The 24,882-nt window shown below is 39.6% G+C and overlaps 1 protein-coding gene and 1 long non-coding RNA gene across 4 annotated transcripts in view; both read left to right on the top strand.

The window, feature by feature from the left end:
- The window catches only part of MIER1 (MIER1 transcriptional regulator), a 40,919-nt gene extending 18,750 nt beyond the window's left edge, over positions 1 to 22,169 (top strand). For 2 of the 3 annotated variants that reach the window (XM_082227603.1, XM_082227604.1), the window contains exons 4-13: positions 347 to 496; positions 6,218 to 6,338; positions 7,801 to 7,865; positions 10,560 to 10,632; positions 11,523 to 11,674; positions 12,101 to 12,182; positions 15,220 to 15,314; positions 15,670 to 15,797; positions 18,150 to 18,289; positions 18,609 to 22,169. In XM_082227603.1, coding sequence (XP_082083729.1) covers positions 347 to 496; positions 6,218 to 6,338; positions 7,801 to 7,865; positions 10,560 to 10,632; positions 11,523 to 11,674; positions 12,101 to 12,182; positions 15,220 to 15,314; positions 15,670 to 15,797; positions 18,150 to 18,289; positions 18,609 to 18,934 — 1,332 coding nt within the window. In that variant the 3' untranslated portion in view covers positions 18,935 to 22,169. The remainder of the gene's footprint in view (positions 1 to 346; positions 497 to 6,217; positions 6,339 to 7,800; positions 7,866 to 10,559; positions 10,633 to 11,522; positions 11,675 to 12,100; positions 12,183 to 15,219; positions 15,315 to 15,669; positions 15,798 to 18,149; positions 18,290 to 18,608) is intronic. The other variant, XM_082227602.1, reaches the window with a different exon arrangement.
- LOC309535765 lies at positions 8,843 to 10,401 on the top strand. Its single transcript, XR_014221397.1, has 2 exons — positions 8,843 to 9,174; positions 9,580 to 10,401. It is a non-coding gene; the product is annotated as an uncharacterized lncRNA (long non-coding RNA).
- Positions 22,170 to 24,882: the final 2,713 nt, after the last annotated feature.

The raw sequence follows: 24,882 nt of genomic DNA, 5'->3' as shown, positions 1-24,882 counted from the left end.
TTACAATTGTCAAGTCCAACAGAAGGGATAGTGATCAGTCTCTGCGCTATTTTCTCTCTACATATTCAGAGCAGGAAACATTATAGAGGGAATGATTTTGCTTTTCTTGTGCCTGGGGGTGTAGATTGTCATGGTATCATTGTATCAAACTGCACCAGTGCCTCATCCTGTCTTTGCTCTGCCTTGAAAAGAGCAGGATAGAGTTGAGTCAGAGGACAATACATGCAGGCTGACATCTGCTCTCCAGAGGACAGTTGTAGCCACTGTTGACCAGACAGCCTACAGATTACAACATTGGTATAAAACTCATAGAATTATTATAATTTCCTGTTTTAATTCTTTTTAGGAAGGTGATATGCCAATTCATGAGCTTCTTAGCCGTTACGGCTATGATGGTACTGTGCCACTACCAGAAGAGGAAGAAGAGGAGGAGGAGGAGGAGGAGGGTGAGGGTGAAGATAATGATAACAACAGTGGGTGCAGTGGAGAAAATAAAGTGAGTTAGACTTACTAATTTGAAAACTTGGTCTGTGCTATTGTGTGCTTCCTATCGTGTGCTTTTGGCAAGCTAGCATATCTGTTCCTTAAAGCTGGTATTATTTAGTGAAGCTGCTGTAAAGATGAGTATTTAAACTTGGACTGTGCTTTTGGTTCCTAGTTTCGTGTGTGTGTGTGTGTGTGTGTGTGTGTGTGTGTGTGTGTAGGTTAATAAAGGCCAAAAGGGAAAGCTGGAACTGACTGCTGCTATAGGACTGTATCAAGGAGGCATAGCTGTGATTGTTGTGTGTGCATGAGTACATACTCCCTCTTTTGCCCTTTGAATTTATTTATTTCATAACATTTATATACTCCTTGATTATAGAAAAAATCTAAAGGGCTTCTGCCATTAACTAAGGACACAAAATGTACTTGCTTTCAAAGATTTACTTGGGGACACTGGAGTCATTGAAAAATAGAATTGTTGAGTTGGATGGGACCCCGAGGATCATCTAGTCCAACCCCCTGCAATGCAGGAATCTCAACTAAATCCCTAAACTCCATTTACCTGGGAATAACATATGAACAATGAAGAACCTATTTTTGCTTGCATTTAAATGACTACATTACCTTGATGCTTCTTTCTCCAAATCTCCTTAGTTCAGACTAATCTTGGTTTCTGGGGAAAGTGAGTGAGGAAGGATGTAAGCTCAATATCTACTCCTAGTTTCATTTTAGAGTATGATCTGAGGGTCAAGAAAATGGGTGAACAGTCCCAGAAAGATCTGAGTGTAGTGTAATGCTGGGGCAACTAGCCTAGGGCCTCATTAGGCTGGCTTTCTGTCTCAAGCCTGACATCATATATGACATTTGGGGCAGAAATGTTGGCTTTCCTTCATTAAATTTCTTTCTTGCCTAAGGAGCCCAAGGCGGCAAACAATAAAGTGACCATACAATAGAACAAAAACAACCCCCCACAAAACCATATTTAAAACACTTTAAAGCATTAAGAAAAACTAAAATAAGTTCAAGCTCTGGCTAAAAGAAAGAAGAACTCAAACGTGTAAAAAAAAAGTCAGCACTTTTTGAATTTGGCCGTCTTTTCTGCCTTCTTGCACAGTGATAGAAAAAGGTGCAAAATTCCAAAAGTGTTGACTTATTTTTGATGCAGAGAAAGAATCAGGAACACACAATTTCAGACTAGGGATTCAAAGGAACATTTTTCTTTTGGATCTTGGTTTGACCTCAAGCTGGAATTCGAAGGAAAAATCTTTCAGTCATGATGGAATTTGTAGTCCAGCAATATATTGTCTACCCTGCTTTAAACTATTGAGATAAACATTATGGATAGCACTAAAGCAAGCTTATATCATGAAAACAAAAAGGGGCAGTTTATTTATTTATTTATTTATTTATTTATTTATTCAGAAATTTATTTGCCACCCATTATAACAATGTCCTCTGGGTAGTTGATCACAAACACATCTCTCATTCCCATTGCCAATAGCATTTACTGTTCAATTCAAACATGCAGTTAGGTGGCAAATTCCATGATTTATTTCCATATTAACCTTTTTAAAAAAAAATCTGTACAACATACTACTGGTTAGGATAGTGCAGAGAATCATGCAGAAAATTTACCCAAGAAAGAACACTTGGTTACTGAAAACATTGCGTAATATTTTGCCATCAGAGTTTTGTCTACTAAAGCGTTTTGACTACTAAAGCATATTGTCTTGCCCCTTTTGCTCCATTACCTGTGATGGACAGTGCTTTATTGCTTTGGTGATGCTGTAGAATAAAGAACCTTAAGTTTTCTTTAGAACATTTTGCCCCCACATTTTTCACAGTAAATAATGCAAGTAGGACATTGCTGGTGTAAAGAGATACTCTCAGAAAATTTCTTTCTGGGACTCTGCTGCAATCTTTTCTTTTCTTTGAGTGCCTCCTGGGGTTCATATTCCAGTCTTGGCAATTTCATCTGAATGTTTTGTGTTTTGTCAGGAATTGCAAAAGCTTTGACAAATTGTATAACTATAACTAGATACTCCAGGATAATTGTCTCAGGGGGAGTGGAGTACTAAGTAGATCTTGTGCTTCTGACTAGGTGGCTAATGACAATTTGTCTCGGACTTTTAAGAAACCTGAATCTAAACAAATCATCAGCTTTCTCAATTTTTCAATACAAACTTGCAAAATACAGTGGTACCTTGGGTTACAAACACTTCGGGTTACAAACTACTCTAACCCGGAAGTAGTACCTCGGGGTTAAGAACTGTACCTCAGGTTGAGAACAGAAATTGTGCGCTGGTGGCAGCGGGAAGCCCCATTAGCTAAAGTGGTACCTCAGGTTAAGAGCAGTTTCAGGTTAAGAACAGACCTCCGGAAGGAATTAAGTTCGTAACCAGAGGTACCACTGTAAGTACAATATCTCACCTCATTGTTCATCTGTATGTGTTTCAGGACAGCTTGAGTGATTGGTGAAAAGCTATAGGGAAAGACTATGTGACAAGTTATAAGTATTAACTGAACTACCATTGTTCTGTTGTTGTCATGTGTTGTGTTCCTCTATGGCAGTGAAACATCTGGTCTATAACTGAATAATTTAAGCTGAAAGAAATTGACTTAATTAGCAATTGAGGGCAATGAAATGATTAGTGCTATGGTTGGAGCACAGGCGGCAGAAGTTTTAGAAAGTATCCAACCTATCACAGAGCCCATGTTGCAGTGTAAGTGATGGCAGAGGAAAAAAACAACCTGCTTTTCTGCCACCATTGCATCTGCAAAATTGCCAGGCAGAAGAACTGCCCCAGGTGGAGAGAGATGAGAATTGCTACGAGCACTTCTTGTTTAGATTTGTTACATGCCCTGCACTGTCAGGTTACAGTAACACAAAATACAGCATTAAAACTGCTTAAAACAAATTGCAATCAAAACTAGCATGGGTCCTAGTAATGGATACTTTTCAGTTAATTTTTCCTGCTGACATGGCAGGCGGCTTGACTAGTTGAGGTTTACCACTTACATGCTCACTGCTTTCCCATTTGAGGGGATGGGGACAAGGGCTGCGGAAGGAAAGGGGAGTAAGAGAAAATTGCCTCCCAGTGTCCCTTCATGGAAGCCTCCACTGGATCAAAGAGCTTCTATGAATGGTTGCAATTAGGGGAAAAACCAATGGCTATTTTTTTTTATTTGAAAGACAGTTAAATTGACCTTTTAATCTACTTCTTCATGATGCCTGATGGGTACTTATTTTTATATGTTTTGTTGCAATTACTGTATATGTGTGTTTTCAGTTCTATTTTCTCTCTCTGATTATTTGTGGGGGGGTTATTGAGTTCTTGTTTTTATTTTGATTATGTATTTTGTGCTTTTATATTGTGATTTTATCCTGTGAACTGCCCTGAGACCTGTGGGTATAGGGCGGTATAGAAATTTAATAAATTATTATTATTATTTATTTTATTTTGGTACTCTGGGTATGCCATTCTGTATTTTAGAGGTGACCAAAGCCTTTAAGAGATGGCATAGTTCCTGTACCTATGGAGAAGTCTCTCATATAAGTCAACTTGATCTGTGTCAAAACTGGATTATTTGGGCAAACTTTCAAGTACGTTCTAACTTTTCATCTAGACATGCCATGATTTAGTATCTGGATCTGTTCCATGCTGGTTTCTGGTCTGATTTTGGAATTGAAATTCCGTTGGCCATTCTGGTGAATGACCTGCACCGGAGATGGGCAGAAGGAGTGAAACCCTATTACTTCTCTTGGATCTCTCAACAACCTTTGATACCATCAACCATGGTATCCTTCTGAACCTCCTGAAATTGATCATAGGCTGAACTAGTGTGATGCATCTGCAATACATGAATACAGTTTTAGACTGAACCAAGTCAGAGATTTCCAAAAATTTGCAAGGCACAGGAAGTAATAGTTACAATTTTATTGTGCAATTGTCAGAGCTCATTTAGACTTCTGTTTCTAGCTCTGGGCACCACAGTAAGAAAAACTGATACATTAGAATGTGCTTAGAGGATGGCAGCATGTAGGAAACGTTGAAGGAATTGGGTATGTTTATCCTCCTGAAGAGAAGCCCAAGGAGGGATATGATAGCCCTCTTCAAATTTTTGAAAGTCTGTCATGTGCAAGTGGGCGAAATGAAATGTTTTCTGCTTCTCCAGAGGATAAGATTAGAGCTAATGGGTTTAAGTTACAGGAGAGTAGATTCATGTCAACATTATGAGAAACTTCTTGACAAGTCAACAAAGAATCAGTTACACAAATCAGAGGTGGTAAACCTGAGACCCTCCTATCACCTCTGACCATTGGCTATGCTGGGTTGAGCTGATGAGAGTTATAGCAGACCTCCCAAAACTCGGCCCTCCAGATGTTTTGGGACTACAATTCCCATCATCCCTGACCACTGGTCCTGTTAGCTAGGGATGATGGGAGTTCTAGTCCCAAAACATCTGGAGGACTGAGTTTGGGGATGCCTGAGTTACAGTTTAGCATCTGGAGAGTCATACAATAGTCATCCCTGGTGTAGGGAGTGGTATTTGTTTCCTTATAGGAGGTCTTCATGCCAAGACTGGCTAGCCATTTGTTGTTGTTGTTTAGTTGTTCAGTCGTGTCCGACTCTTCGTGACCCCATGGACCAGAGCACGCCAGGCACTCCTGTCTTCCACTGCCTCCCGCAGCTTGGTCAAACTCATGTTCGTAGCTTCAAGAACACTGTCCAACCGTTTGTTAGGGATGCTGTAAATCTGGATGCCCTAGGTCAAACAAGGGATTGGACTAGATCAGTTTTTGCCAACATGCTGGCTGTGGAGGGCACTAGGTTGGTGAAGGGCACTAGGTTGGTGAAGTCTGCGCTAAATGGAACCCCTCAAACTCTAATTCTGTAACGGTGATGGTGTTATATTACATTATTTCAGTAGTTTTGCTTTTTCCTAGATAGTCTCAAAGTGGTGATTTGCCAGCTAATGAACAATACAGACCCACCCTCAGTTATCTATCCCTAGTTACTTCCAGGTTATACTACTGCAGTGCTGTCTCTGTTGGTTTTCCTTTAAAGAAAGCCTTGAAAACCTCAATTAGTAAAAAATGCAGTGGCCAGATTGCTAGCTGGGGATGAAAGATTGGAGCATATTCCTTACTTCCTTTCCCTAAATCTGCACTTACAATTGCCAAAAGCAGATTTCAGCTTGCAAGTTCTCCCTTTAAAATAACAACATATTAGCAAACACAGTTAGCTGCTCTTCTCTTCTCTTCTCTTCTCTTCTCTTCTCTTCTCTTCTCTTCTCTTTTGGCTTCCTCAGATTTAAGCATTGGTTCTAGCCTTTAATGACTTGGGACCAGGTTGCCTCAGGAACTGTGTTGCTGCAGAAGTTTGCCAGATAATTAAGATTAGCATCAGAAGCCCTTTTTTTGGTCCTGGGTGGGGATGTGACAGGGCATTTTTGGTCAGTGGTACTGTGGAATGCCTTCTTTGTGCAGCTCTGCTGTGCCTCTTTTAGTTTTAAAAAACATGTTAAACTTCTTTTTTCAGTGTGCAGCTTATGTATGATTTTAGTCTGTTAATCTGCTTCATTTTTCTTTTCCACTTGGTTTTTAAGGCATCACTTCTTACTGTTATGGGTTATGATGCACTGTCAATTATACCAATTTTATTTTGTATGTTAACTTGTGTAAGTAGGGCAGAAATGATAATAGCTGCTGTCTTGTTTTGTTGTTTGTAAGGAGGAGGTCATAAAGGATTCATCTGGTCAAGAGGATGAGACACAGTCCTCCAACGATGATCCGGTGCCCTCTGCTGTACAGGAGATAATTCGCCCACGGCGGTGTAAATACTTTGATGCAAGTATGTCTTTTAAAGTATTAAGCATTGTCATCTAAACCTGTTTTCAGACATTTTAACAGCTCTTGTAATTTGATCCCATATAAGTGTTTGAGAATTCTCATACCAAAAACTGAATGAGATAAGCCTTTTCCTTACTTCCCATAGCTTAAGTACTCTCACAAGTGCCAAAAGCAAGTTTCTGCTTGCAAGTAATAAGGTGTAATTTTGTTTGTGTTCTTCCTTTTTAAAAACAATTATATAGGCACATTATAATTATTAATTAATTATTTTAATTATTTTAATTACTAATTATTTTAATTATTTTGTATGTATGCTCTTTGGCAAATAGTGGAATTATTAGGAGAAAATGGGGGGGTGAGGGGCAGGACTGTAGTGATGGTTAGTAAGCTGCGGAAAACTCATCCTATTTAGATCATTCCTAGGCCTTGTAAGATGCATTCTGTGGATGTTAATCTTTTGCTGGCACTTAGTGTGGATAGGAACGCTATGAAATGATGAAACGATTGGAGATTTTGGGCCAAGTCATAAATCTGTAATATACATGTTGGCTCCATACATATAAGGAAATAGCTAGAAATTTAAACATTTATTTGGCAAATCTGGTGAGAGGCAAAGGCAGTGCAGTGAGCCTTTTCTAGTTCCTTTCAGATGTCTGGAAAGACTTCAGCATGTGTGTTGGGACTTGTAGAAATATTTTTCCCCACATTACAATCAGTTTCTCCCTGCCCCCCAGCCCCAGTAGTGTTAGAAGCTGGCTTCCTCAGTTTTAACCACCAAGATCAGTGGTTCTTGTTCATCAGACTTGGATACGTAGAGGATTCAGAACATGCAGTTGTTTGATTTACAGAAAATAAGGTGCTTTCCTGAAGGTTGAGGTGTCCCTAGCTTCCATTGGAGAACAGGGTAAGGAAAGGGAAGCTTTTGTAATGCTCCTCTGACCCAAGCCCTGTTGTACAAGTGGCAGTCCTTGCACAATTTCTGGTGAATCTGCCCAATATTTCTTTAGTGGCCTCACTAGAATTAAAACATACTGTTGACAGCAATCAGAACTGTGTTCTTTTATAGTAATTGTCACTAGCTGTTTGGCTGCTAGCAAAAATGGTTTCAGCAACATGGGATGTAATTTTTTAAAAAACCTTTTAAAATCTATTTCAAACTTTAAGATTCATGCTTTCTCTGACTTTGCATATGCAGCTGTTCTTTGGTAAATACATTAACATGGTGTTCACAGATATTTAAATGACTTTTTACAAATTTGTAATCTGCTTGCTTCTTACAGTTCTTTGTATTACTCAGTAAGGAGATCTCTGCCACAAGTCGTCACATAGAGTTGGTTGTGACATCATGTCTCAATGCCCAATTAACTTTGAGAAAACTGTCTCTAGGATATACTGTATTTGAAGGAATGCGACTCAGAGTAGCTATTAACATTTAAGCAAAAGTTGTTGGTTTTTGTATATAGACAGTGAAATAGAAGAGGAATCTGAAGAAGACGAAGATTATATTCCTTCAGAAGACTGGAAAAAGGTAATACTATATTAGCATATGTGGCTACTATATAAATAAAGAAGGTATTCTAGAACATTGTGAGTGCCTTTTGGGTGCAGGCATCAGAGGGTTTGGAGCGATTTTCAGCTCCAGCTGGTGTGCCCACTAAGGCCATTTCTGGAATGAGACAGCCTCACCACAGTTCTGCATGTTCTGGCCACCTCCTGTTCAGACTGCTGTAATGCCCTCTGTTGGGTTGCCCTAGAAGACTGCCTGGAAACTGCAGATAGTGCAGGATGTAGCTGTAGGAGTCCTTACAGGCACTTATGTGCAATGTTATGTAAAGCCTATTCTATGGGATCTGAACTTCTTCATATTTGTTACCAGGGTCAATTCTTTGTGCTTAAACTAATATATAAAGCCCTTCACGTCTTGTGGGTACACATTTGTTGAACCACCTCTCCCCATGTCAGCCCATGCTCTTGAATTTGGCAGAAAACCGTGCTGGTGGTCCAACTAGCAGCTGCAGTTCACTGAGTGGAGACCTGGCGCAGGGCCTTATCTTTAATGGTGCCACAGTTATTGAACTCCTCTTAGCCATAGCTCTAATGGGTGCCCACTGCATGTGAAGGGCACTTGTTCACATGAGCATGTGAAGGGCATGCCTGATTCTTAGTCTCAATTTGCACTGTTGAATTGATTGTTGTTGGTTATTTGCTGTTATTTCTATTGATGGCATTTGATTTGCTAGATGGAAACTGCCTTGGGGTTATTTATTACTTTTAAGTAGTATATAAGAAGACAAAATCAACTGTATTGTGAAACATGTTTTTGTTGGCAACTTCTGCACTTTCGTGTCACTTTAAAAAATGGAAACAATACAACTCCACATCTTTTTATCATCTTTATCCAATCTGAAAGCCGCACACTGAACAATTTTGACAGATAATTGACTGTTCAGAAGGGAACGTTGCTGTCACTTCATAGCTTGTCCACAGGTTAAATGGATGGTGCTACCTCAATACAGAGTACTTACCGTATTTTTCACTCTATAACACGCACCTGACCATAACACGCACATAGTTTTTAGATGAGGAAAACAAGAACAAAATATTCTAAATGAAACAGTGGATGTATGATTTTTGTGGTTCATGCTGTGGCCACAGACATGTGATCTGACGGTGAGTTTGGGGTAGCCCAATGCAAAAATCCTGAGGATCCATGTGGATCCATGCTTTGTAACCACGTTTTTGCGCCATTGCGGCCCCATGAAACAGTGGGTGCGTGTGTGTTTTTTGGTGCAGGCTGTAGCCATGGACATGCTATGTGATCTGATGGTGAATTTGGGGTGACCCAGTGCAAAAATCCTGAGGATCCATGTAGATCCGTGCTTTGTAACTATGTTTTAAGTGGGGAGGGAAGGAAAAGCACTCAAGGGACAAGGAACACGTGTGGGGTATGTGGAGAAGGATGCTGCTAATAATGCAGGAGAGGAGTTTAAGGGGAGAAGGAACACGTGTGGGGTATGTGGAGAAGGATGCTGCTAATAATGCAGGAGAGGAGTTTAAGGGGAGAAGGAACACGCGTGGGTGGGTGGAGAAGGATGCTGCTAATAATGCAGGAGAGGCTCCTCTCCTCTCCCGCTTTGCTCCTTTAAAACAAGCAGGCTCTGCTTCTCTCCCTCCTCCCCGGCTCGGCAGCTGCCGAAATGCTCACACTCACACTTAAAGATAATTAAAAGCAACGCGCTAAGACAAACAAAGGAAACCACGATAGTAACCACTATGAGACAAATCAAGAAAAATTGCGACCAACACTCTCCCCCAACAAGCGCAGTGAGGTCAAAACACACACACAGAGAGAGAGAGAGAGAACCGTCCCTAAAGTCACAGGGGCTCTGGGAGAGCGCAGGGGCGCTGGGAGAGTGAACGGGAAGCAAGAGAAGGAGAACGATCCCCCCCCCCACACAGACACACAGAGTATCAATCCTAAAGTCGCAGGGGCGCTGGGAGAGTGAAGGGGAAGCAGGAGGAGGAGAACGATAGCTCAAGCACACACACACACAGCCCCTACAGTGGCTAATCCAAAAATCGGACAGCAAAAAACTGCAGGCAGGGACAGAGAGCAGGGGTTGTTTTAAAGCAGCCAACCGGACAGGAGCCGCTTACACTTGTGTAAGCAGCTCCTCTCCTCTCCCACTCTGCTTCTCTCCCTCCTCCCTGGCTCCGCTTGCTGAAAAGCTTTGCTGCTTCTTAGCGAGCTCAGTGGGGAGGAGAGAGGGACAGAGAGCACGGGGTTGTTTTGAAGTAGCCAACCAGACAGGAGCCGCTTACACTTGTGTAAGCGGCTCCTCTCCTCTCCTCTCCCGCTCTGCTTCTCTCCCTCCTCCCCGGCTCTGCTCGCTGACAGGAGCCGCTTACACCCGCTTTGCTGTTTCAAAGCGAGCAACGGACTGCCCACGACTGCAGCAGATTCCCCCGCCATCCGTAGGCATTTGCTCCATAACATGCACAGACATTTCCCCTTACTTTCTAGGAGGAAAAAACTGCGTGTTATGGAGCGAAAATTACGGTACCTCATTAAAGTGAGGTAATTTTCTCAAACTGCATTTTCTAGTGATTGGATGCATTCATACTGTGTTAAACCTACATATTTTTTAATAATATACATAGATAGCAACAGATGGGTTCTCAGTTACACTTCTGGTTATTGTGAATGTGTTTTTTTATATAGGAAATCATGGTGGGCTCCATGTTTCAAGCTGAAATTCCAGTTGGGATATCTAAATACAAAGAAAACGAAAAAGGTAAACTTTAATTGCTGTTAATGCTGTGGTGGTAATTTGATCCAAATTAAGAGATCTGACAAATTTGAGGTAAGATGTTTAGGGGAAAAGGTGGCCAATGAGGTTCATGATTGAGGTAAACTTTAGCAGTTGCAATGTGATTATCACATTAATTCCATTGGTAAAAGTTACTATCCATTAATTTTATCATGTTAAAAATGGTCATGAGAAACAAGCTCATGACCTAGTGAATCTCTATAAGAATCTTTATTTTGGTTACTGGAAAACTGCTGTGTAAGGAATATTTATTTATTTAGGCAATAGTATAATTGTATTCAGCTGAATTTCCTGGCCTGGAACTGACAGATGAGGTAACAGCTATTAAGACTCTCATAGTCCAGGGCTTCATCACTGGGCAACACCTGCTGATCTTGTAGCGTTTGGCTCTGGTGGCAGGTACAAGAGGTGCTGGGGAAGTAAAGATGTTAGAAGTCTCAGTCCCCAATGCTTTTTGTCATGAATGATGAGTGAATACTTATTTGTTGCACACAGCTTCCCATCAGAGCAAAGTGATAGAACTGAGTTGCCCACTTACAAGAGTTAGACTGCATAATGTCACCAATGAATATATATCCTCCAAGTTGCCGCCAATTATTAGTGAACCAGTAGAACTCAACTCTTCAGGGTTTGCCAGCTTTACAGTGCAGCCCTGTGTTATCTACTCAGAAATAAGTCTGGTTTTCTTTGAGAAAACCATACATTCTGTGTAGAATTATTGACAGAAATGCTGCCAAGGAAATCTGTTTAGCATTTTGGCTTGTTTTGGAGGTAAATGGAAAGAATTTTTGTAGATAGGTTTAAAGAGAGATTATGTTAAGACAGTATATAATGTCTTGATTTCTCTAATTTAGTGTATGAAAATGATGACCAGTTGCTGTGGAATCCAGATTACTTGTCTGAAGAGAAAGTGATCGAATTCCTTAATGAAGCCTCTAGACGAACAGGTGATGAGAGAGGAATAGATGCAATTCCTGAAGGATCTCATATTAAAGACAATGAGCAGGTATTTAAGACACTTGGAACTCTTAGTGGCTTTAAAATTCCTTGTGGTTATTTTGTTGTGTGTCACATTATACTCCCTCATCTTGGCTGCCTAATGTTTTTGAGTGGTGCAGGATCCAGAATTTTATATGTATTGGGAAATATGAAATCTATGTTCCTTACCTGGATAGCTCAGTGGGTCAGAGCATGGTGCTGGTAGCACCAAGGTCGCAGGTTTGATCCCTGTATGGGGCAGCTGCATATTCCTGCACTGCAGGGCATTGGACTAGATGATCCTCAGGGTCCCTTCCAATGCTACGATTCTATGATTCTACAGCAGGATCTAGCTTTGTCTTAACACTGGATTTTAAAAACAGAAACAGCTGATTTTGTTCCAGTGTTTTTAAACAATAGTTGAGAAGATCATAATTTCTTCCTTCTTTCCCAGGCTTTGTATGAATTAGTGAAATGCAGTTTTGATATAGAAGAGGCACTAAGAAGATTAAGATTTAATGTAAAAGCAGCCCGAGGTATGTATATTTTATCATTAAAAATACCATTAATGAAAACAGCCAATTTAAAAAGCTTCCTAACATTACAATCCCATTAAGAGCCCTTTAATATATCAAATATATAACTTCCATCCATCCATTATTTTAGAGATCTTAAAATAATTCAGTTTAATATTTATGGTTTTAATTTTTTTATTGCAAATATTTCAGTGAAACAAAATAAATGAAAAAATGCAAAAGGAAATGAAAGGTACATTAAAAAAATTACAGTAATTTAGTTTACTCTTGAGAGTTTCCCCACCCTTCAAGTGTACTTATTAGTTCTATTATGTTGATTTGTAGTTGTTTGACTGATGGAACCCTAAGAGTGCACATCAATGGTTCCTCGTTATTCTGGGGGAAAATGACAAGTGGGGTGCCATAGGGTCTGTCCTGGGCCTGGTGTTGTGACTTGAATGAAGGAATAGATGGGATGCTCATCAAATTGCAGGTGCCACCAGAGTGTTGTACGTGTGCCCCCTAGGGTACATGAAAGGGTTTCAAAGGGTGGGCAGCATAATTTTTTTTGTTTTACTTTATCATAGGTTTTTTTAGCTGCATAAAACAATTCAAATATAAAATAATATTTTTAAAACTACCCCCAAATTACATTCGCCTGAGAAGGTGGTGCAGTGGTAAGACAAAACTCAAAAGGCATATACGATTATTGTATCTTTCGGAAACGCTGCCTCAGAATATAGAATCAGCATTCAAAATGGCTTTAACAAGTTGGAGAACTGGGCCAAAACTATCAAAATGCATTTCAGTAGGGACAAATGTTTAAGGAGGATATCAAAAAGCTGGAATCTGTGCAGAGGAGGGCAACCAAGATTTATCAAGGGTCTGGAACCCAAGCCTTAAGATAAACAGTTGAGGGAGTTGGGTCTGTTTAGCCTTGAGAAGAGAAGACTGAGAGGAGCTAAGATAGCCATCTTCAGATATCTGATGGGCTGTCACAATATGGAACAAGCTTGTTTTCTGCTGCTCTGGAAGGTAGAATCTGAACCAAAAGATAAAAATAACAAGAAAGGAGATTCTTAGGATGACTTTTCTGACAGTAAGATCTGTTTGAGATTGGAATGGACTGCTTCAGAAGGTGGTGGACTCTCCTTCCTTGGTGAGGAATAATCCGAGTTTGGGTGGCTATCTGGCAGAGACGCTTTAGCTGCCTTGCGCTAGATGACCCTTGTAGATCTCTCCCAACTCTAGAATTCTGTGATTCTAAAAGTTCTAGTTTCTTTAAATATAACTGAGTCCTAGTAAAATTGTCCAACTATAACATATATTCAGGTAAGTAGCCGTGTTCGTCTGACGCAGTCGAAATAAATAAATTTTAAAAATTGTCCAGTAGCGCCTTAGAGACCAACTAAGTTTGTTATGGGTATAAGCTTTCATGTGCATGCACACGAAAGCTTATACCCAGAACAAACTTAGTTGGTCTCTTAAGGTGCTACTGGACAATTTTTAAAATTTATTTATTTTTTTCCATAACATATATGCCTAAGTAGATTTGATACGGCAACTATGCACACATCTATTTCATTCATATATAAAGTGGAGGTGGGGTTAATATATACTATGTTGTAATACTGTTGTGGGAAAACAACTTAAAGTTTAAAGCAGCAGAATACAACATTAGATGTGATCTGGAAATTAGATAAGATTGCACAGGGTGCAAAAAGGCAAGCATTTCGCTCCCCATTTGTGCTTTTTGTGTAGATAGTAAACAATCCCCTCCTGTTCAATCTCTCTCTACCCATCCCCCCAAAGTTATGGTTAAGAGATGTCTGCATATGACTATGTATATTGGCTATTTTTTTTACTTAGAGCTGAGGCACTGACCAGATGGATGGGAGGTTGCCTGGGCTTGATGAGGTTACACTCCCTCTGAAGGAGTAGGTCTGTAGCTTGGGGCTACTCCTGGGTCATTTGCTGTTGGTTGAGGCTCAGGTGGCCTCAGTGGTGTGGACCACCTTCCATCAGCTTCGCCTGGTGGCCCAGCTGCACCCCTATCTGGACACGGATAGCCCAACTTTAGTTGTCTGTGCTCTGGGAACCTCTAGGCTAGATTATTCAAACTGATGCATTGTACATGGGGCTGCTTCTGAAGGCACTTTGGGAACTTCAGCTGGTGCAGAATTCAGTGGCTAGGGTGATCATCAGGACAAGATAGCTTGAGCATATAATGTATATCCTGACCCATCTACACTGGCTGCCAGCTAGTTTCTGGGCCAAATTCAAAGTGCTGGTTTTGACCTATAAAGCCTTGAATGGATCAGGAATGCAATAATCTCAAGGACCACCTCTCCCAATACCATATTGGCCTGAATATAAGCCTCACCTTTTTTTCCAAATTCCAACCGTTAAAAGTTAAGGTGTGGCTTAAATTTGCAGCCTTACAAAAATGGGCTTTGACGATATCAATGCTGAAACAGACATACGGTAAAACGGAACCAAAAAAAATGTTTTTTTGCTAATTTGTGAGCTCAAGACTGCTCATTTGCAGGTGTGAGTGCCTATGGAATTGTAGCAATTGAATAGCAATTAGCCATTTGAGCAATTGTATGAGCTTGCAAGATCAAAGGCTTAAATGGGCTCGGAGTTAGAATTCTACCAATCGCAGCGATTTTAAGCCTGTAACCCAATTTTAAGGGGGTGGCTTATATTTGGCTATTGTCTTTCTTTCTTTCTCTCTCTCTCTCTCTCTTTCTCTCCCCCCCCCCCCGAATTTTAAAGGTGTGGCTTATTTGAGGGTGCGGCTCATATTCAGGCCAATACTGTATATACCAACCTGGTATAACCTGAAAATCTCAAGCCCTTCTTTGTGTGCCCCTTCCATGAGTATTCTATGGCCTTTTCAATGTTTTCTTGTTCTTGGTTTATTATGTAATTTGTGTTCTCCTTTTGTATTTTTATGTTGTGAACCACCCTGTGATCTGTGGATGAAGGGTGGTATACAGATAAACTAAATAATAATTTCATTTATATGCATTTGTATTATATTTCTTAAATTCAGAGGAACTATCAGTCTGGACAGAAGAAGAATGTAGAAATTTTGAACAAGGATTGAAGGCTTATGGAAAGGATTTTCACTTGATTCAGGCAAATAAGGTTAGTGAATTGGGTAATGATTTAAAGACCAAGTGCAATAAACCTGGGTGTAGAACAAGTGACTGAGTAATTCAGAGCAAAAATTGCCTTAGTGTTCCATATCTGCTTCTGAGCAAGACTGTGCTATTTACCCTATCTAGCTTAACATGTAATGTGGTGTTTTGGGAGGGAAAAGCAAGGGCAGTTTGCTTGGCTGGTCATTCAGGGGCACTCCCCTAAGGCGTTAATCTGCCTAAATGTCCCCATTTTGAACAATCCCTCAAATCCCTCAACTCCAAGTCTTGTCATCTCAGAGTGTGTTTCATAAGTCTATATAGAAAGCAGAGTAAGTGTTTGGTTTACTCATTTTTCAAAGGTACGGACAAGATCTGTTGGAGAATGCATAGCATTTTACTACATGTGGAAAAAATCGGAACGATACGACTTCTTTGCTCAACAGACACGATTTGGTAAAAAGAAGTACAACTTGCATCCTGGTGTAACGTAAGCTGTAATCAATTTTGGTTGGTTTTGTGTTTGTGTAGAAATGGGAAATGAATGTGTGCTCTTCCTAGTCAGAGTTCCACTTACAAGAAGCCAGGTCTCTCCTAAGTCTAGCGTTTGAATCCAGGTCCCTCTAAGTCTAGCATTCAGTTAGATTCTGATCTAAGTCCAGCAGGCTGTCTCTCCTAGCACAGCAGCACTTGTCTGTCTTTTATAGTGCTTTTTGGCCAGGGAGCCCTCAAAGTGGTGCATAAATACCTGGCAGTTATTATAATTGGCCGGCTTACAGCATATCTAAAAATGGTAAAAACATCAAGCATTAAAAACCTCCCAATACTACAGTACCCAGCAATGTAATGTTAAACCAAGGGAGTAGAGTTCCATGTAAAATAGTAGCTGGCATAATTGTCTCCAAGCAGCTTGATTTATTAGACTTGTTAGTCGCTTGTTACACAGAAGTTTGCTGTGACTTACAGCAAAATAAGCATAAATAAAACACATTTTGGAGTGAGTGAGCTTGATGGAGACTTCAGTTTAAGAATGTGTATGCCACCCTCCAATGGAAAATGAACAGGGTTGCTTCCAAAGAAGTATAAGACACATAAAGAACAGATATAAGTGGCATAAAAAGCCATAAAAGCATGGGGAAACTTTAAAGGTGTTTTGCCAGGCACTGCCAAGCCTTCCTGAGTTTCACAGCTGGTGTAGCACCAATGGCAAGAAATAGTTGATGTTGTCTTATGAAGTCTTGTTTCTTTATCAAGTATGAACAATATTTTTCCAGTTGTGCAGTACTGCTTCTTTCTACAATTGATGTCCTTCCAAAATTTAAAATTAATTTGTACATAAACTGCTGTGTGCTTTCCACTAATGTTTGTCTTACTGGAATGATGTTCTAGAGCAGTGTTTCACAACCAGAGGCCATATGGCCCCCCAAGATATTACAGTGGGGCACAGGTGAAAATCGCACAAGTGGGGCGCCACAGCACGAGGGGCCACAGCGGGAAGTGAGAACTGAAGGGGGGGGAAAGCATTTTTTAAAAAATACTTATTGGCTGACTATCCACTTGGTCAATCACAAGTGAGTAAGGGGGCGGCCTACCAGGGCCTAGTGCTCCTTTTTGCTCTGTGCATTTCTTGGAGCAGTCCTGGTTTCATTTCCAGTGAAGAGGGCGATCACTCTACTCCTGTTTTGACTAGTAGAGCCCGCGATCCAGAGCCCCCATGTTGGGTAAATGTGGTAGTGGGGTGGTAATGGGTAGGGCTGGGCGAGCTGCTTGGGCCCGGTGGCAGCCTGGGCCTGACTCTGCAAGCCACAGGGTGCAATCCACCCCAGCCCCACGTGGATCAGAGCTGTCTGCCCAATTCTGCAAGGCATGGGGTAAAATCCACCCCAGTGCCTAGCTGAGTGGGGTCATCTGGTGCTACTGACTTGCATCAAGTAAATAACTGTCTACTCAGAAGAACGCCACACTGAGTTCAGTGGGCCTTACTCCCAGGTAAGCGTGAGGCTATAGTGTTTTATCTAGGCAGCCAGGGCTCCTCTGGATGACAAGATCTTTTTGCAGCAGGTCAGTGAGGACCGCTTGCTTTTAAAAATTCTCCCGTATATACAGAACTCTGTGTGCCTTTTGGATTGTATCTGTAGGTTTCCCCCCTGTGTCAAATAACGGGGGTCAAATAAGTGTTTTTAATTTTTATAATACATGGAATATGGATCTCCCTTGGGATGTTCTGGGCTCAACTTCCTTGGTGGTTTCTAAGCAGAGGTTGGATGGCCATCTGTCATGGGTGCTTTAGATGTGTTTCCTACATTGCAGGGGTTGCACTATAAATATGACCCTCGAGGTCCCTTCCAACTCCATGATTGTATGTTTTTCTGCTTCAACAATATTTCATTATGTTCCCATCATTTTATGTAATTGTATTATGGTATTGATTTTTTTTTACTTATTTATGGGGGGCAGCTGCCCCCCTAGGCTACACCCATGGGGGGCCACAGGAAGGAAACAAGATCAGAAGGGGGCCACGGTCAGAAAAAAGTTGGGGAACACTCTTCTAGAGCAAGGGTAGACAAACCCTTTTTGTGGGTGGGGCCGGGGAAGTTGAATTTCCTCAAGACTTAACCGGTCAGCTGCTGCATACCAGCAATGGATGGGATCAGAGCCCAAAGTTGGGTGGTCTTAGCCCTCTTTTCTGTTTCTGCCACCACATGGTCCTATTTCTCCCCTTTTGCCACCCTGTTGATACAGCACTTTGAACAGAAAATGAAGATCCTGGTAGCAAACAATTGTATTAAACTTCTCTGCTCTATCCATGCTGAAGAGCAAATGTTTTCTTTCTGCCTTTAAGGGATTACATGGATCGACTCTTAGATGAAAGTGAAAGTGCTGCATCTAGTCGGGCTCCCTCCCCACCTCCCACAACTTCTAACAGCAGCACCAGCCATTCGGAGAGAGAGGACAGCACAACCAGCAGCAGTAATCAAAATGGTATGTAAAATTTCTATGTCCTTAGTATACCTGAAATCTCTTAAACTAAACATTTTTCCAGAGCTCATTGCAGATATCCCATGGGCATTGTGAACAGTTCTATAATCTACACTTGATTCACAATCAGACACAAGTGGTGTGGTGCTGTAAACTCAAATGGGAAATTTCATAAACTAAAGTGGATTGCGGCAATTACATAGCCTCTGTAATGGTAGAATTTACTTATGCCCGTAAATGGTCATAAGTTTAAGTACTTGTTCCAAAATGCAATTTTTACAGTCCTTGCTCATAGTCTTTCTTTGTTTTCTTTATGATATAGGTGTTTCCACTAATGGGCCAGGTGAACTATCAAGTAAAGAAGAAGTGAAAATTGAGGGATTGCACATAAACGGACCAACAACTGGCAAAAAAATGCCTCTTGTGGATCTTGATACAAATGGCTATGAAACAGAAAACCTTTCCAATCATTCTAAACATGCTCATTCAAATTCAAAGAACGAAAATGATCCTGAAGAAAAAAACGAAAGACCTGCAAAGAGGAGAAGAGTCAATAGTAATGAGAAGGAGAGTCCAGGTTCCTCAGAAATTTACCCAGAAGCAGTGACCCATGGAAAGTTTGAAGAACAGGAGATGGTAGATGACTGAATGTTTGGCTTTAGTCCTTCAAGCAATTTTTGGGGTGTCCAAAATTTTCAGGGTTGGTAGGTTACCCTTACAGATTCAAATCCTTTAATATAATTTATTGAGATTTTGAAATACATTTTTGGTTGCTTCCTAATCCTGACTGAAGAAGTTACAGCATACCTTTAAAATCTTGAATGATACATTTAATTGGAGCACGTTCTATTGAAAAGGACTGCTTCCTGTTTAGCATTTCAAGGAAAACATACATAAACTACCGTGCAAAATACACTCTGGAAAGTCATCAATGTTAAATTCCATAATATTGGATAGTAAAATTGTAAAGCAGGATTCATAAAACAAGCGAGGATCTGATGATAGTTTATCAGTCCATAGGAAGAGAAGCAGTGTTGGGTGGTTAAGGAATGCCTGTAAATCCTGAAAGTTGTATGTGAGAAAATATTTTTTTATATATAGAAATATTTAAAAATAAACCAAGTCAGGTTTGTATATGTAAAATTGTTGACATCAGTGATGTCTTTCCATATTCTTATCTGGATATAAGAGATACATTCTGTATTTTTCCAGATTCTTTGTAGCCTTTGAAAGATTTTTACAATACTTAAGTCATGATTGAGCTGTAATTTCTAAAAACAAGTGTGTAATTTTCATAACTTGTACAGTATGGTAAACTTTTACGAGATTTGATCTGTCAGCTTCATTTTATTTTGCTAAAGCTTTTTTATTAAAAAAAAAGAGTAATAGTCATGTTTCAGAAAGCGGTAAAATTTTTAAATATTTAAAATTCACACCCAATTATGAATACCATAATTTTTCAAATTTCTATCTTGAGGCAAATGGTGACTTAGAATTTTGGAATTTAGGACGATGCTTTGATTGCACAAGTGTTCTTGCTTTTATAATTCTTTTTCAGATTTATTTTTATGATGAGACAACCTTAAATGCTTTAATGTTGCTAAATCTTGTCAGCCAAGGTCAGGCATTACATTGTTCATTAATTATTTTTACATTTCAGTGAGCACAGTGTAGTTGTGAAATGGGTCTGGTAGCCTTGATGAGGAACAAATGCACAGCTCATATCGGGGCCTGATCATACATTCCAAGGCATTCACTTGGATTTATGCTGCTTACTGTTTCTTAGGAAGCAGAAGAGTCTTTGAATAATTATTGCATATGTATGTATGAATATGCCCGTGTCTGTGAGGTACTGTAAAGGCTGGTAACCTTTTTTAAAAAAATAATTTGCTTGACAGATGTCCTTGGCAATGTGGCAGGAATAGTCCCTGTAGCCATGAGTCCCATCCATAAGAGGATTTGGATAATGGCCATGGTAGAGGTTTGCCATGTTTGTCCCTTATTGCCATGTAAAATGACTCATTGGAAGTATTGTTTTTGTTGCTTTTACATCAGGCTCTCTGTAGTTTTCTCCATCTACTTGTCTTGAGGCTTGCTTTAAAGGTTACAACCATGCTGTTTCAAGTTGGCCCGATAACTCTGTAACTTGGCAAAATGTGTGATGTTTGGTCTTAATTATGTGAACCTCCATTTCATTGTAGATGTCACTTAAGTTATTTAATTATTAATAGAGCCCCCTGCTTTCTCCTGAAATGTTTTGGCAGAATATGTGATCTAACTTGCAGGGCTAATATTTATTGTCTAGAGCTCAGAAGCAGTGTATCTCCCAGCAGGCATGACTTGCCTCTATAGAGTAAACCCTTCATCTTGTAAACTGAACTGCTTTTGGGAGGTGACATAGTTGGCAAAACCCAGATTTATTAAATATGGGAATCCAAAGTTTTCATAGCCTCGTATCAAAGATTGTCTCTATAAAGTATGTTAGAGCAAGGCAGCACAATGCTTTTAGAAATCTTATTGCAACTATTTTTCTTCCTTACCTATATATTTTGCAAGTGGAAATGCTTGCAATACAATTCATAGGAAAGCTTCTAAGTATATTGTTCTCAGGCTTGTAAGTAAAATATAGCACTGTGTACATTTTCAGAAATTTTACTTTGGTCTTTGATCTTACTTTCAATGTTATGCCTAAGAAAAGTCCTGACATTCCATAATCAATATGTAATGTTCAGCTGTTCATTAAGTATTTAATTGTAATGTGCATTTTGTTTATCCAGGTGTTTATACAATATTTTATTCATGTTCTTTAAAATGCAGCCACTATAACTTGATAAGACATTGCACTAGTAGTACTATTTAAAATTCTAGTAATATAGTAACCTGTTCAAGAAGCTTTCAGTTCTGTTTGGAAAAGAAAAAAATACTGCTTCCAAATTGGATTGAAAAGTCAGTGCAGTTTGTGTATAGTAATTGTAATGTATATTTTTAAGCACTATTGTGTCATGATCCATGAAGTGCATTGCGTGCAGTCTGAATCAAACCTTCAATTCAACAGGTCTGACTGTTGGACTTTATAAAAGGGTTTAAAGTGATATTTTGAAAGAAATTAAAAATTTGCAAATTAGTTTTTATAAATTTTTCACATAGTACTTTTGCACTGTTGGTAATCCCTGTGTCCCTTCCCTAGTTCGCCATCTGCAATTCTGGAAAAGCTGATTATAAAGTATTTTTTTAAACACATTGCTTACATAAATACAACTGAATATATTAAGAGTGGAACTTCTGTTTCTTTTAAGAGAAGCTTGTGTCACTAAAGCTTGTGGAACTTTTCTGATGGTGTATTTGGACTATTCAGTAGTAGTCTTCACAGCCTTGCACATTGAGCTTTACATGTGTGTTATACTGATGTATCATTAACATTTCAAAACAATTCAGGTCAGGAGAAGAGATTCTTGAAGCCATAGCTCTAGGCTTACTGTATGATCAGCCATGACTTCTGTGTTACAAAGCATTATGGGAAACAACGGAATCCATCATTTATTGACATGCTGCTGGGGTCTTGAGTGACAATAATTCAAGTCAAATGCTATTCAAACAAAATTCACTATCGAAGTGGTGAGTAGAATAGTGCACCTGTATTGTGATACACCAACCAGATATGCTTATTTGCAAACATTACCAGTAACACATTTACCTGTTACTGAAAAAGAAACTGGTTTTGATTCAGATAAACCCAGTAATAAAACCCAACAAATTTTAAAACTGAGACATGGAAAAATTGTCTCAAAATTTATTTCTAAGCCAGTACAAAAATACATATGGACATAAAATTGCTTCTGGTTTCCTCTTACTTACAGTATATAAAGTCTACAGAATATACATTTTTTTAAAAAGTTGACCCTTAATGCTAGAATTCTCAATCTTGTAAATAAATTCTATATAGGAAAATAGTTAAGAGGAAAATTAACAGCATACAAAATAAACTAGTAAGAATTTTGTTTTATCTTCCCAGTGTATGTAGTATCTTATAGAACTTGGCACTGCAAAGTTTTTACAAAATGCAAATGCATTCAGAACAATTTTACATGATTTTAAAAAAAAATCTCTAACAAATACCCTGAGAGCAACTGCCTCAGTACAGCAGATTAGAGAGAGAGAGAGAGAAATACAAGAATTTGATTGTATCAGTAATTCATTCTACATAGATGACATTTTCTGTAGTCAGGCCATGCAAATACTCTTATTTGCACAAATATTTACATATATTATTCTCTACGAACTTGTGTTTTGCAGCGTTTGGTACTTTTAGTCAGGACTCTTGTGCAAGGGAAGAAAGTAAGACAGGCAATGATGTGGTGAGTAATACCATACATAATTGCTAGAGTTGTAAAATTTATGTGGTGTTTGTTTGAAGTGAATGGAATGTCCTGTATTCTGCATAAGAAGCCAGTATAGTCTTTCCTAAAAAATGAATACTTAGGCCGAATTCTCAGTTGTTTAGATTTGAAGTTGGTAGGGGAACTGAAGTATTATAAAGTGGCTACAGGAAACTGCGACCATGATAAAGTACAAATCCAACAAAAAAGATGATGCACACCATTCATTTCAATGAAGCCCAAAAAGAAGCTACAGGACTCTACTGAAATGAATGACATCTGGTGTGTTCTTTCCATTGGTTTGCGACCAGTGATTGCAGCTGTAGAAGCCCAACTCTCTAAAAAGCAAGTATGTATGAAGTGTGCAACTGGGGCTTATACTGTGTCCAGTATATGCACGCGCACACAATATGTTGAGGTTAATGAACGGGAACAGGGTAACAATTAAACTGTAACATGCAACTTCAGATCAAGGTGGCTCTTTAGTATTTATGTATCTAGTCTTTCCTGTTTTCAGCCCATAATATATAGCTGTGATTGAGAAACCTCAAACTTTAGGAATTTGAGGGGAAAGATGTGCCACAAGAAAGGGGAAGATGCTGGATTTATGGATTACATTTTTTATACTGCTGCTTCACCTTCTTTAAGATTGGAATAATACAGGAAGGTAGACTTTATGGAATAACACCCCCCCCCTACAGTGGCTTTCATAACACAATCTTCTGAAACAAAAATAGACCAAATGCTATTGGGCTATTGGTGTGCAACTGCCTTGCTGTTAAAATTTACCTCCTTTTTAAGTCTCTTCTTAGTAGCCAGCAGCATGTGCATTTTTCCTTTTGGATAAGGCGTGTTCATGTTCAAAGCATTGAAAGGTGGGTTTTTTGAAATGGGTGGGAAAGGGCATCACACACCGAGAAACGTATTAAGGTTTATAAAGGTTTTTCCCTCAATGTTCTGCAACTTGAAAGGTTATGAACAGGGCAGAATGCATACCAGTGCCATAGAAGCAGAGAAAAGGGTAACAGATGCAGATTCCAGAGACAATATATAACTTTGCAACAATAATTTGACTGAGGGTCGTGGCTTCAAGCCCCATGTTGGACAAAAAGATTCCTGCATTGCAGGGGGTTGGACTAGATGACCCTTGTGGTCCCTTCCAACTCTACAATTCTGTGTGTGTGCATATATGTAGGTTGTGTTTACACATCAGTATGTTTTAGTCTGAATGGTTAATGCTCTTCCCCTAACATTGGAAGGAGTAACAAATCATGAACCCTGGCTTTGCATTACATCCAAGCAGAGCATTGAGTGTTGGACTTGGCTTACCAGGATTGCTGGTGTGAGCTTAACACTAACCAGGGATCACTGGCTACTGTGCTAGGGAGGATGAGCAATCTGTGTAATCACAGTGCACAATTAACTATAATTTATGTCACATTATTCAGCTTTTTTAAAGTGCAGAATCTGGATCAAATAGACTTTTACTCTGAAAATAAACATGTACTGAAGTTTAAACACTCTAAAAATCATTGGTAAATGTCATCAACTAGGTGATGACCTACACCCAAAGAAACCAATCTGATAAATTGCTTCTTTTGGTACTGCAAAGGTAAATCCTAGTATTAGTCTTAGTTGCATCACCAACCTCCATTTGATAAAAAGGTACATAGGACGTGGGGCTTAAGAACTGTAGCCAAGGTTCCTTAAATACTGTGCTTCACTAAATGACACTTGAAGGAGCATGATACACCACCAAGTTCTGAATGTATGAAGTGGTATGTAAAGTTAAGTATATGGAATGTGTTTTAGTTTTTGCTGGTCCAAAGTCTGGTCCAGATTTCTAGCTTCCAAGCTAGGTTTGCAGCTTGGATGCAGAGGTTTTTGGTGGTTTAGGATGATTTTTCTATTAATACACTTTTCCTTGATGCAGAGAGAGAAAGTATAGTGGAATTTTCTGTATCTTCTTCCCAGAACTCGTTTTATGCAAGTTGTCTTGTTGGTTTGCCCTTTAACCAAAGTTAAGGAAAACAACCTCTGAATGAGCTACCATCTTGAAAATTGTCACCATGGAGTCTAGATTAGAACCCATTCATCTGGCTCATGAGAAGAGGCTGGCTGTTGCCTCATCTGGCTTTAGTGTCATTAGCATGGGTGGGCAGGCAGCAAAGTTCCTATTTATGTTGAAGTGCTTCTGTTGGCTGCAGATCTTGAAATTTC

Source organism: Podarcis vaucheri (genome assembly GCF_965113315.1).
Source record: "Podarcis vaucheri genome assembly, chromosome: 6".
NCBI classification, from domain to species: domain Eukaryota; kingdom Metazoa; phylum Chordata; class Lepidosauria; order Squamata; family Lacertidae; genus Podarcis; species Podarcis vaucheri.
This window is presented reverse-complemented; position numbering and strand designations above follow the sequence as displayed.